The sequence below is a fragment of the Panulirus ornatus genome, chromosome 4 (assembly GCF_036320965.1).
Source record: "Panulirus ornatus isolate Po-2019 chromosome 4, ASM3632096v1, whole genome shotgun sequence".
NCBI lineage: Eukaryota > Metazoa > Arthropoda > Malacostraca > Decapoda > Palinuridae > Panulirus > Panulirus ornatus.
In genome coordinates, this window is record NC_092227.1 from 39,189,266 (window position 1) to 39,203,894 (window position 14,629).

Genomic DNA, 14,629 nt, shown 5'->3' on the forward strand with positions numbered 1-14,629 from the left:
TATAGTCCACTATTACTGAGATTGACTGAGAATGAGGAGGATGGAATGAAAGTCTCTGATGTATTGGGAAGCCTGAACAATCATGATGGTGAAAGGCATGCACTGGACAAAACAAAGTGGATCAATATGGTATATTGGGACTGATGTGCTGTCAGTGGCCTGAACCTGGCCAAATGAAGCAGTGAAGATAAATCACAAAGTAGTCTATGAGGAATGACTGTGGATGGTAGGCCTGGTTTTGGTGCATTTTACATGACAGTTAGAGAATAGATGTGCGCAAGTGAGACAACTGTTCTTTTGTTCTCGATGCTACCTTGCTAAGGTGGGAAATGTATCTGCTGGTATATAAAAAAAAAATTATCAGATGTTGAAATAACAGCAGAAAATTTCAGAAAGTTTATGGCAATGTATCTGACATTATGTCCCGAGATGTAACACCTCTGAAGATAATGGTGAACATTCTGGAAAGCAACTTTTATTTTCTATTATCTGGAAATAATCACTGGAATAATAATGAAAAGCATATGAATAGCCATAAATAACATATCAACAACACAATAAATCTCCTTAATTATACTTAAAAGCATCCTTTTTTTTTTTTCTCTTTACATTGACTATGTCTACTTACCGCCTTCTCCTTAATTAGATACTCAAAAGCATCTTTTTCTCTCTTTACATTGGTTAGGTAAACTTGTTCCTCTGTGGTGCCCTTATATACCAAGAAGTACACTCGTCTACGTTCCCCTTGATTAGCCTGCCACACCTGTATGAGAGAAGGTATGTGAATTATCCTCATACCTGACATGCTTAATCAGGAAAATAAAAAGCTTGAGTTGGTACATGGGTAAATAGGATGATTTATCATATTCATTTATTATACTTAGTCACTGTCTCCCACATCAGCGAGGTAGCACAAGGAAACAGACAAAAGAACGGCCCAACTCACCCGCATACACATGAATATACATAAACACCAACACATGCACATATACATACCTATACATTTCAATGTATACATACATATACATACACAGACATATACATATTTTTTTTTTTTTGCTTTGTTGGTCTCCTGCGTTTGTGAGGTAGCGCAAGGAAACAGACGAAAGAAATGGCCCAACCCACCCCCATACACATGTATGTACATACGTCCACACACGCAAATATACATACCTACACAGCTTTCCATGGTTTACCCCAGACGCTTCACATGCCCTGATTCAATCCACTGACAGCACGTCAACCCCGGTATACCACATCGATCCAATTCACTCTATTCCTTGCCCTCCTTTCACCCTCCTGCATGTTCAGGCCCCGATCACACAAAATCTTTTTCACTCCATCTTTCCACCTCCAATTTGGTCTCCCACTTCTCCTCGTTCCCTCCACCTCCGACACATATATCGTCTTGGTCAATCTTTCCACATTCATTCTCTCCATGTGCCCAAACCATTTCAAAACACCCTCTTCTGCTCTCTCAACCACGCTCTTTTTATTTCCACACATCTCTCTAACCCTTACGTTACTTACTCGATCAAACCACCTCACACCACACATTGTCCTCACACATCTCATTTCCAGCACATCCATCCTCCTGCGCACAACTCTATCCATAGCCCACGCCTCACAACCATACAACATTGTTGGAACCACTATTCCTTCAAACATACCCATTTTTGCTTTCCGAGATAATGTTCTCGACTTCCACACATTCTTCAAGGCTCCCAGGATTTTCGCCCCCTCCCCCACCCTATGATCCACTTCCGCTTCCATGGTTCCATCCGCTGCCAGATCCACTCCCATATATCTAAAACACTTTACTTCCTCCAGTTTTTCTCCATTCCAACTTACCTCCCAATTGACTTGACCCTCAACCCTACTGTACCTAGTAACCTTGCTCTTATTCACATTTACTCTTAACTTTCTTCTTTCACACACTTTACCAAACTCAGTCACCAGCTTCTGCAGTTTCTCACATGAATCAGCCACCAGCGCTGTATCATCAGTGAACAACAACTGACTCACTTCCCAAGCTCTCTCATCCCCAACAGACTTCATACTTGCCCCTCTTTCCAAAACTCTTCCATTCACCTCCCTAACAACCCCATCCATAAACAAATTAAACAACCATGGAGACATCACACACCTCTGCCACAAACCTACATTCACTGAGAACCAATCACTTTCCTCTCTTCCTACACGTACACATGCATTACATCCTTGATAAAAACTTTTCACTGCTTCTAACAACTTGCCTCCCACACCATATATTCTTAATACCTTCCACAGAGCATCTCTATCCACTCTATCATATGCCTTCTCCAGATCCATAAATGCTACATACAAATCCATTTGCTTTTCTAAGTATTTCTCACATACATTCTTTAAAGCAAACACCTGATCCACACATCCTCTACCACTTCTGAAACCACACTGCTCTTCCCCAATCTGATGCTCTCTACATGCCTTCACCCTCTCAATCAATACCCTCCATATAATTTACCAGGAATACTCAACAAACTTATACCTCTGTAAGTTGAGAACTCACTCTTATCCCCTTTGCCTTTGTACAATGGCACTATGCACGCATTCTGCCAATCCTCAGGCACCTCACCATGAGTCATACATACCTTAAATAACCTTACCAACCAGTCAATAATACAGTCACCCCCTTTTTTAATAAATTCCACTGCAATACCATCCAAACCTGCTGCCTTGCCGGCTTTCATCTTCCGCAAAGCTTTTACTACCTCTTCTCTGTTTACCAAATCATTTTCCCTAACCCTCTCACTTTGCACACCACCTCGACCAAAACACCCTATATCTGCCACTCTATCATCAAACACATTGAACAAACCTTCAAAATACTCACTCCATCTCCTTCTCACATCACCACTTCTTGTTATCACCTCCCCATTTGCGCCCTTCACTGAAGTTCCCATTTGCTCCCTTGTCTTACGCACTTTATTTACCTCCTTCCAGAACATCTTTTTATTCTCCCTGAAATTTAATGATACTCTCTCACCCCAACTCTCATTTGCCCTTTTTTTCACCTCTTGCACCTTTCTCTTGACCTCCTGTCTCTTTCTTTTATACATCTCCCACTCAATTGCATTTTTTCCCTGCAAAAATCGTCCAAATGCCTCTCTCTTCTCTTTCACTAATAATCTTACTTCTTCATCCCACCACTCACTACCCTTTCTAATCAACCAACCTCCCACTCTTCTCATGCCACAAGCATCTTTTGCGCAATCCATCACTGATTCCCTAAATACATACCATTCCTCCCCCACTCCCCTTACTTCCATTGTTCTCACCTTTTTCCATTCTGTACTCAGTCTCTCCTGGTACTTCTTCACACAGGTCTCCTTCCCAAGCTCACTTACTCTCACCACCCTCTTCACCCCAACATTCACTCTTCCTTTCTGAAAACCCATACAAATCTTCACCTTAGCCCCCACGAGATAATGATCAGACATCCCTCCAGTTGCACCTCTCAGCACATTAACATCCAAAAGTCTCTCTTTCGCGCACCTGTCAATTAACACGTAATCCAATAACGCTCTCTGGCCATCTCTCCTACTTACATATGTATACTTATGTATATCTCGCTTTTTAAACCAGGTATTCCCAATCACCAGTCCTTTTTCAGCACATAAATCTACAAGCTCTTCACCATTTTCATTTACAACACTGAACACCCCATGTATACCAATTATTCCCTCAACTGCCACATTACTCACCTTTGCATTCAAATCACCCATCACTATAACCCGGTCTCGTGCATCAAAACCACTAACACACTCATTCAGCTGCTCCCAAAGCACTTGCCTCTCATGATCTTTCTTCTCATGCCCAGGTGCATATGCACCAATAATCACCCATCTCTCTCCATCAACTTTCAGTTTTACTCATATTAATCGAGAATTTACTTTCTTACATTCTATCACATACTCCCACAACTCCTGTTTCAGGAGTACTGCTACTCCTTCCCTTGCTCTTGTCCTCTCACTAACCCCTGACTTTACTCCCAAGACATTCCCAAACCACTCTTCCCCTTTACCCTTGAGCTTCGTTTCACTCAGAGCCAAAACATCCAGGTTCCTTTCCTCAAACATACTACCTATCTCTCCTTTTTTCACATCTTGGTTACATCCACACACATTTAGACACCCCAGTCTGAGCCTTCGAGGAGGATGAGCACTTCCCGCGTGACTCCTTCTTCTGTTTCCCATTTTAGAAAGTTAAAAAAATACAAGGAGGGGAGGATTTCTGGCCCCCCGCTCCCGTCCCCTCTAGTCGCCTTCTACGAAACGTGAGGAATGCGTGGGAAGTATTCTTTCACCCCTATCCCCAGGGATGATATATATATATATATATACATATATATATACATACACATACATACGCACATATACATACACACACACATATACATATATATACATATGAAAAATGTAAGAAATAATTTAGAAAACTGAAACTTCTAGCTTGAAATGAAATGAAAAAATGAATGTCACATAATGGTTCAACCTCTGGCTATGGAAAAGGGAAATGTATAATTTATTTACACATACGTAAATAGTAGTTCTCATCAATTTAACCACTGTATCAATAAGCTTCAATGTCTAAGCTACATTTTTTCCAATTTCACTATTTTCTTGTCAAAGCACCATGTATGAAAACTATCACTCCAGTAACACAACTATAAACATTTACTTCCCCTTTAAAAAAGTTCTGGGGAAGTCTGTCTCGATACACTGCGGGACACTCTACCACCTGGCGAGGTTTGTGTTGCAATAGTTCTTGATTCACAAACGTAGTTGCATCACTGGTGGGCGGAAGAACATTCTTGTAACCACAGCAAGGATCACAGTCCGTGCAACTCCATTATACTCCATATACACATATACACATGTATATATTCATACTTGCTGCCTTCATCCATTCCCACCGCCACACCACCACACATGATATGGCAACCCCCTCCCCCTGCATGAGCGAGGTAAGGCTAGGAAAAGACAACAAAGGCCACATTCGTTCACACTTAGTCTCTAGCTGTCATGAATAATGCACTGAAACCACAGCTCCCTTTCCACATCTAAGCCCCACAAAACTTTTCATGGTTTACCTCAGAGCTTCACATGCCCTGGTTCAATCCATTGACAGCATGTCAACCCCAGTATATCACATCGTTCCAATTCACTCTATTCCTTGCATGCCTTTCACCCTCCTGTTTGTTCAGGCTCCGATTGCTCAAAATTTTTTTCACTCCATCATCCCACGTCCAATTTGGTCTCTCACTTCTCCTCGTTCCCTCCACCTCTAACACATATATCTTCTTTGTCAATCTTTCCTTACTCATTCTCTCCATGAGACCAAACCATTTCAATACACCCTCTTCTGCTCTCTTAACCACTCTTTTTATTACCACACATCTCGCTTACCCTTTCATTATTTACTCGATCAAACCACCTCACAGCACATACTGTCCTCAAACAATTCATTTCCAACACATCCACCTTCCTCCGCACAACCCTATCTACAACCCATGCCTCGCAACCATATAACATTGTTGGAACCACTATTCCTTCAAACATACCCATTTTTGCTCTCCGAGATAGCGTTCTAACCTTCCACACATTTTTCAACGCTCTAAGAACCTTCGCCCCCTCCCCCACCCTGTGACTCACTTCCGCTTCCATGGTTCCATCCACTGCCAAATCCACTCCCAGATATCTAAAACACTTCACTTCCTCCAGTTTTCTCCATTCAAACTTACCTCCTTATTAACTTGTCCCTCAACCATACTGAACCTAATAACCTTGCTCTTATTCACATTTACTCTCAGCTTTCTTCTTTCACACACTTTACTAAACTCAGTCAACGACTTCTGCAGTTTCTCATCAGCGAACAACAGCTGATTCACTTCCTAAGTCCTCTCATTCCCAACAGATTGCATACTTGCCCCCCTCTTCAAAACTCTTGCACTCATCTCCCTAACAACCCCATCCATAAACAAATTAAACAACTATGGAGATATCATGCACCCCTACCGCAAACTGACATTCACTGGGAACCAATCACTTTCCTCTCTTCCTACTTGTATACATGCCTTACATCCCTGATAAAAATTTTTCACTGCTTCTAGCAACTTGCCTCCCACACCAAATACTCTTAATACCTTCCACAGAGCATCTCTATCAACCCTATCATATGCCTTCTCCAAATCCATAAATGCTACATACAAATCCATTTGTTTTTCTAAGTATTTCTCAACATAAAAAGGATAATAAAAAACAAAGAAATCAAAAGAAAAGCTAGGACATATATGAATAATATACTAAACCTTATATCTTAAATAGGGTGGTATATACAGAATCTTTCACAAGCATTCTCGTTTTTAACCACTTTTATACCCTCATGTGTAAGAGATAATAATTGCTACAACTATACCAAATACATAAGTGTAAAAATACATGAAAACCTAGGAAGATGATACATGATCTAGCATGACTAGTGAAAACAGAAACACAAGAAATGAAAAGAAGTGAACATCAGAGAAAAAAAAATATACATGAAGGGTAAAACAAAGTTTGCCAAGGAAGGTTAAGTAAGACTAGAGAGGAGAGCTTGTGCAGCACAAAGGCAAAAGGCTGGCACATGGCAGGTTGGGTTGAAGGGGGTAATGCTGCCTGGTCAGGTGAGTTATCCTTGGCAGCAGTGGCCTCATCGTAGCCTGAGATAAGCCTTCTGGGTAACTAATCTCGCTCTAGCATTTGTCTAAGTAACTCCTGCAAAGTAGTCCACTCAGCTGCAGTAGCTTTCTCAGCTGTGACGTTAAAAACTCAGCCTCCTTATCCAGCACTGCTTGAGGCACTGGGCTAGTGGCTGTGGCAACCTCAGCACCTGACTCCTTTTTCTTCTAACTGGCTTGTGGTATGAATGTCTACATTCATTGCTTGCAGCCATTGTGTAGGATCTAACATGAGTTACATAACGTGGCTGGTCAGCAGAGAGTGTCGTGCCGGTTAGAGCATGGTGGGTGTAGCATGGCAGGCCAGGCAGGGCTGTCAGGGCTAAGTCACAATACTTGCTTACACGAATGTTTTCATGCTTCTCCCACATTATATCCAACTCACTGTGCCGTGTGAGACGTATAAATCAAAGGCACAGAAACAAGTTCACAAGTACTTACTATATAATGACTGATTACAAAGGAACTAAACAAACATTGCAAAGGCCATCCAATTCATTACTTACTTTCATATAAATAAAAACTTGCTAAAACATGACAATTCTATTTCTCTTATTTGTTACATCTTCACTAGATGAAAAACATACTAAGATCTTAGGCCTAATATGACCTCCTATAATCTTGCAATTCACACCAACAAAAATCCTTCACATAATTCAGATATTTGACTGGTTTTCTCCTGTGGAGTTAGTTGCCATTCAGCTCCAGCTTCCTCAAATGTAATTATATTGTTCGATCCTTTACACTTGCTAAGAGTAAGTCTATCCTCTACCTAAACAAAAGATGCCATAAAAGGGAAGTGTGACAATCTCTTCCTTTCTTCCAATGAGGGGTATTTCCTTTGCCAAAAGAATTTCCAAAATCTTTCCTTCCCTTTATTCTGTACAATATCATTACTTTCTCTCCTTCTAACAAAGCAACTTTTTTTCTTTCACCTATAATTTTACCATGAATGACTCTTACATTCTCTCACCTAATGATGCAAGGCTTACTAATTCTGTGCTCCTCCTTGAACATTCTTTTTTATGCAGTCTATAATATATGCTCACTTTGGGCATAAGCAAGGTGCATGGACCATATGGCATACTTTTCTGAATTTTGATGAAGTGCTTCTCTGCACTATGTCCACACTTGCTCCTCTTATTTGTTTTAATCTACAAACCTTACCTTTTCCTTTTTCTTGGAAGCATGCACTGTTACAATTATATCTATTCTGATTCTTCCAACTACCATCCTGTAACTATAACTTCTACTGATATGCAGTCTTTGAATCTCTCCTCAATTTCATTCCCTTAAGCATCTTGATTCTCAGTCTCCTAACTGATCATCATTATGACTTTTACAAGGTAAGATCCATTGGTAAAATCTTCCCCTATCTTTCCAATGTCTGGTCATCTTCACTGGGAGAATATAGGGAATCCTATGTTGTAGCTCATTGTATAATGAAAGCTGACAGGATTTAGCATTTGGGTCTGATCTCAAAGCTCCCTTTTAATAGCTTTCCTTTCTCACTCTGTTCTTTCATAGACAACTTCCTTTCTAACAAATCCATTTCCATAACATGCTGATGGATCAACCTCTCCTAACTTCCATATTAGTAGCAGTGATCCTTGATGTTCTTCTCTGTTCCCTACATTCTTCCTTCTCCTTTCCAAAAATAATTTCCTTTCTTCAACAAACACTATCACCAAATGTGCTCATATTTATATGAAAGTCCTCCTTTTACTGAACTTACCTCTATAAACTCAGATTGACTGAGGTATTCCCCATGGGGTAGATGGAAACTAGTTAAATTCAGTGCTTCTAGAATGCAATCTCTGCTAAATTTCTCTCTAAAACACCCCAAAGCTTTCCCATCTCCTTTCATGACACTGTAATTCCATCACTCACCACAAAAAAATATATCTGGTATCACTGTAACTTCTTTGATAACACAAAAGAAAGATATGTCCTTGTAAAGAGTACTTTTTCATATATGAAGAGGTTTCAGCTCCACATATTTATCAAGAGGTGAATCCAAAGCTATTTGATTTATCAACTTTCCCAGTCTTACTTCTAAACATGACCCAATTGTTCTGTGTAAAAGTGTTGGTTCTCTTTCCCTCTTCTGTAAATATTCTTCTGGTTTCTGCTCCCATGAAAAGGCTGCTTGTGTGCCTCTGCCATTAGCCAGACCAAGTAATATTGTGATGCATAATTACTGTTACTGTGGTTGATGAAAACTCAAAGGTGGGTGGTTCTGATATCTGTCTTTTTGCCTTCTCTACTAAGCATTGGAATGCTTTACCTTCTCAACTCTTTTGTAACAGTACCTTACTTCTCTACCTCTACATCCCTTTTCATATTTTAATCAAGGTCTGGTCCTGTTAAGGACTTTTGTCTATGACTTATGTCCATGTCCATGACCAGCAATGCTTTGCTGGCTGAGGTGCCCCTAGTGCACTAACCATATAGCAGAAGTCTACTTAATCTTCATTCCCCTATTGTGGTTTGACAGCTCTTGATCTAATGTCTATCACATCAGGGACACTGTTTCTGGCCATAGCTACAAACCTTCCTTTCTCCTGAATCTCATTCTGCCCTATATCATGTTTAGAGTCAATACACAGATAGTCTTCTCAGAATCAAGCATGCCCCTATAAAAAGTAAGTGTGCTGATCTGACATTTTCAACTGATAAATCTATCTCATCTTTACCGTAAACATGTCCAATAACTTCTTCCATTCAAACATCCTCTTTTTGACCAGATCAATTTCCTCCTAACTCTCCCATACAATACTTTCCTCTAACTCTATTTCACATTCAGTCCTCCCAGCCTGCTCCTAATAAACCTAAACCCTTTCCTTTACTTCCCACAAACATAATTTTCCAAGCACTCTCCCTGCACTCCTCATATCCTAGGAAGTGTGTCTCTGAAATAGTTCCAATCCATGCTTACCTAATGTGTTTCTGTCTAAAACCCACACTTTCCCTTCTTAAAATAGAGCATTCTATCTTGACTACCTATTGCCCAATTGCTCTCACCTCACTTACCATACGTTGACTAAATATTGCCCAACTGCTCTCACCTCACTTACTAACAAAGTCATTGAAAATCCCCTTAATTCTTACTTTCTTAGCACTCAGGATTCTCATTCCCTTCTTTCAGATCACCAATATGCCTTTGGTGATACAAAGCCCAAAAATTATCTCTCTTATGTGACTCACTTCAAGTCTTCCTCTCTTGGGAATTATGATGATACTTTTGTCATAACCCTTAAAACTTCCAAAGCATTTGATAGGGTGAAGTGTAAGTCTTTGCTTTCTGAAAAATAATTTGCTGTGGCCTTCCTGTTTCTCTCTCCTTTCTAGTCATTCCATCACAGTACTGTAGATGGTGTTCCTGGAGGCTCTGTTCTATTGCCTACCCTATTTCTTCTCTCCATGAATAATCTTTTTTTACTTAATAACCCAGTTTACTCCACCAACGATGATTCACCTCTAAATATCTCATATCACTTTTCCTCCTCTCCTAACTCTAATACTCCTTTATTTCAAAATGAACATATTTCCTCTCCTAATTTGGACCTGTGGAGCATTGTGGAATGTATAAGTAGTAACCTAGTTAAGTTCAGCAGTGCAAAATAAAATTTCTACCTAAATCTCTTTCTAAATCTCACTTCCTTCTCAGCATCAAATTTAAAAATACTACATTTCCACACAACACAAACATATTGAGTATAACCACATCCTTAACCCTATCCTAGCAACCCCACATAATGAGCATCACAAAATGATTCCTAAAAGATGGGATATAATTTTTTTTCTGAGCAGCTATTTCAATTGAAAGGAGTCTCTTCCTATAACATTTTAATCTTTAACTTTTAAAAGTCAGATACACTGCAGAAAGTTACTGTTGATTTAGACAAAAAAATAATGTCTTCAAATTTTCAGTTCTCATTACAAAATGAAAAAAAAATGTATGTAAAAGTGAGAAATACATAAAAAAAAGGGAGCTGAAATAACCTAAATGGTTATGGTAAACAGCTAAAGGTAACTTGTAGATTCCCTAGAGAGAGGAAGCAAACAGAGGGTGGAGGCGATTGCAAAAAAGAGCCTCTGGCACATATTCAATAATAACTCATCACTATCTACATAAAAAGATATACACATATGTGAGCCAATATAACTTATATGGCTATCAGACATCCCTAATTATAATGGGTAATTCTGTGGTGAGGGATGGGCAGTAGAAGGATATTATCTGAGTGGGTTAGGCCCTTGACCTAGTCACTAAATGGCACTTATTCATGATTACTGTTTACACATTTCTTTTCAAACATGCTTGCCATTTCTAACAATAGCAAGGCACTACCAGGAAAATAGTTCACACATTCACATATATTTCAAAATAAATTCATGTTTAACCCATCCCTCACTTTATGTGGGATCACTAAGAGCAATTTTGTTATTCTGCAAGAAACCTTCTACTAACCCCTCTTTTCATGTGGTCAAAATTCACTACCATATGGGTATTAGCAGTAGTGAGTTCACCAAAACTTCAGTGAGTTGAAGGGTGGAGTAAATGTGGATCCTGGGTTCATTGGTTAGCTGTGCATAATTTTTCTTTGTGCAACATTTTCACATAACATAGCCCCTGCATAAAGTGGGGGATGGATGTATTTATATTTACTACAGGGTGTACACAGGATAGGGTGAATTGGAATGAGGTGGTATATAGGGGCTGACTTTCCATTAATGGACTGAATCAGGGCATGTGAAATATCCAAGGGAAACCATACAAAGGTCTGTAGGGACAGGTTGTGAATAGGGAACAGTGATTTCAGGGCATTACACATGACAGATATGACTGGATGTGAGCAAATGCAGATTTTGTTCATTTGTTTCTAGCACTGTCTCACTAATACAGGAAGTGGCGATCAAGCATGAAAAAATTTTCACACTTTAAAATCACTTCAAGGGAGTGGTAGGTTCTGTAATAAGCACCTATAGTGACCAAAAGAGACTTAACAACATATAAATATAAAAAATTGGTGGGTCTTTCAAAATAAGCCAGCAAAAAATTATTTCATATGAAGACTAGCAGCTTTCCTACAGACTCAACATATGGTCCATCTTCCACTATTTCTTGAAACTTAAGGCTATCTTTTACAAAGAGGGCCAATCTTTCCCCTCCTTTGCCTTCTCCTTCTTCCTTACTATCATGTAACCCTTTGGTCAGAAGAAATGGGATCTTATCTCTTTAGTAAGCTATGACTACAACAATACCAGGGGCACTTTCCCTTATAAGATCTTTGAATTCCAGCTCTTTACTAATTGATACGTACACAAAGGAGATACTTCTGGATTTGAATATCCTGAGAGAGGCACCTGGTGGGATGTCTGATCATTTTTTGTTGGAGAGGGTGAAGAATTTTAGACCCTTTCATAAAAGGGGATATGATATGAGTTGGAAAAGGGTGAGCTTGAAAAAGAGGCTTGCATGAAGGGATACCGGGAGAGACTAAGTGTAGAATGGCAAAAGGTGAGAGTAAATGAATCTAGGGAAAGAGTGTGGAATGGGAGAAATTTTGGAAGCACTGCTTACATGTGTGGGAGAAGTGTGTTGTATGCAGAAGTTGGGAGGTAGACTAGTGAGAATGGGTAATAAGTAAAGAGACTGGAAAGTGTTTGGAGGTTATTTGCAAGGAATGAGTGCAAGTGATTGGGAGATGTACAGATAAAGCAGCGGGAAATCAAGTGAAAGGGCTGAGAAATAGGGCAAATTAGAGTTGAGGTGAGCAAGTATCAACAAACTTTGGGGAGAATAAAATGTGGTGTGGTGAAAAGAGAAAAGGTGGTGAAAGCCTTGAATAAGAGGAAGATTGGCAAGGCAGCTGGAGTGGATGGTACTGCAGCTGAATTTCTGAAGAAAGAACATGACTGTGAGACTGATTAGTTAGTTAGGATTTTCAATGTGTGTATGGATCATGGTAAGGTGTATGGCTTGGTGGCATATATGTACAGTCCAACTGTATGAAGACAAGGGGGAAAAGGTAGGTGTCCAAATTACAGATATATAAGTTTGCTGAATGTACCTGCTAAGTTGCATGAAAGGGTCGTAGCATACACGGAGCAACAAATTGTGGAAGAACAATGTGGTTTCTGGAATGAAAGATGTGTGGATCAGGTGTTTGTTTCGAAGAATATGTGTGAAAACCTTAGAGACACTGAAGAATTTGTATGTGGCATTTATGGAGAAAGCAAATGAGAGGGATGACAGAGATGATCTGTGGGAGGTGCTTCGAATATATTGTGTGGGAGGAAAGCTTTTAAAGGCATTGAGGAGTATTTACTAAGAGAGTGTGTGTGAGCAGGCAGAGACGATAGTGAGCAGTTCGAGGTGAAGATGGATATGTGATGTCAACATGGTTGTTTAATCTGTATATGGATGGAGTGGTAGAGGAGGTGGATGCAAGGGTTTTGGAGACAGGACTAGGTATGCAGTCTGCGGAGAGAAGGATACGGAGGGCTTAGGGGTAAGTCAATTGTTGTTTGCTGATGATACGGTGCCAGCACTAGATTCGAGTGAGAAACTGCTGAAACTGGTCTCTGAGTTTGGGAGAATGTAAAAAACTTTTGAGGATAATTGTGAATAAAAGCAAAGTTATTAGGTTTAGCAATGAAAAAAGACATGTTATTAGAAGTATGAATTTCAATGGAGAGAGCTTGAAGGACTTCCCTGTCACCAACCCTATAGCTCACTTCAGCTCCCATGATTCCACTTGCTGCCATATTGACTTTTAGGTACCTACAATATTCCAAGTTTTTGAAGTTTTCTCCATTAAAACACACTCCAAATAACAAGTCTCTTTTCACTGCTAACCATCATAACCTTGCTTTTATTCACATTTATACTCAACTTTCTCCTTTCACACACTCTTCCAAATACCAGCTACATTTCTTTCATACCTCTCTGCTTTTTCCAGCATTAACAAGGCAGTGTCAGGAACTAATGAAGAAATGGCTTTATTCACTTACATCCATGCCCTAGGCATCATGTACAATACACTGAAACCAGAATTTCCTATCCAAAATCAGGCCCACAAACCTTTTCTGATTTCCCCTGACTGCTCCACATGTCCTGATTCAGCCATATAACAGCACATTTGCACATCTCACAAGTTCCTTCAGAACATGAACACTGAAACTGTCTTTCACTCTATCCTTCCACCTCATCCATTCCATTGTTCTCTCCACTTCTGACATGTATACCTTCTTTGTCATCCTCTCCGTATGTCCAACCCATTTCAGCACACACTACACCCTCTTTCACTCTCTAATACATACTCCTCTAACACCACACCTTTCTTTCACCCTGTAATTTCTTACTTGAATGATCCTCCTCACACCACATATCCTCAAAAATTTAATTTTCAACACATTCACCCTCTTCAGTACTTTGTCATCTAGGACCCACTCTTCACAACCATCACAACACTATCTAGAATATCGTATAATTAAATACCTATCTTTGTTATCACAGAGAGTGATCTCTCTTCTTCGATATTTCTTAAAGCACCCAAGACCCTTATCCCTTCACTCACACTTTCGCTTACTTCAACTCCAATGTTTTCATTTGCTGACATCTCTACTCCCGGGTATCAAAAACATTTCACTTCTTCCAAGTTCTCTCCATTCTAACTCACACTCCAATTAACCCGTCTCTCTCTACTGCTAAATATTATGACCTTGCTTCTTTTTAATACTTAATCGCCATTTACAGCATCAGCAAGGTACCACCAGGAAGCAGACGAAAGAAGACCCATTCACTCATAAATGCTCATATACACATACATGCACACAAAACTATATATATATACATATATATAT

The 14,629-nt window shown here is 39.7% G+C and overlaps 1 protein-coding gene across 1 annotated transcript in view; it reads right to left on the minus strand.

Moving 5' to 3' along the window:
• mei-9 (DNA repair endonuclease XPF mei-9) overlaps window positions 1–14,629 on the minus strand; it is a 739,294-nt gene that overhangs the window by 152,350 nt on the left and 572,315 nt on the right. The window contains exon 14 of the mRNA XM_071694005.1: window positions 629–763. Within this exon, the coding sequence (XP_071550106.1) occupies window positions 629–763 (135 nt within the window). The remainder of the gene's footprint in view (window positions 1–628; window positions 764–14,629) is intronic.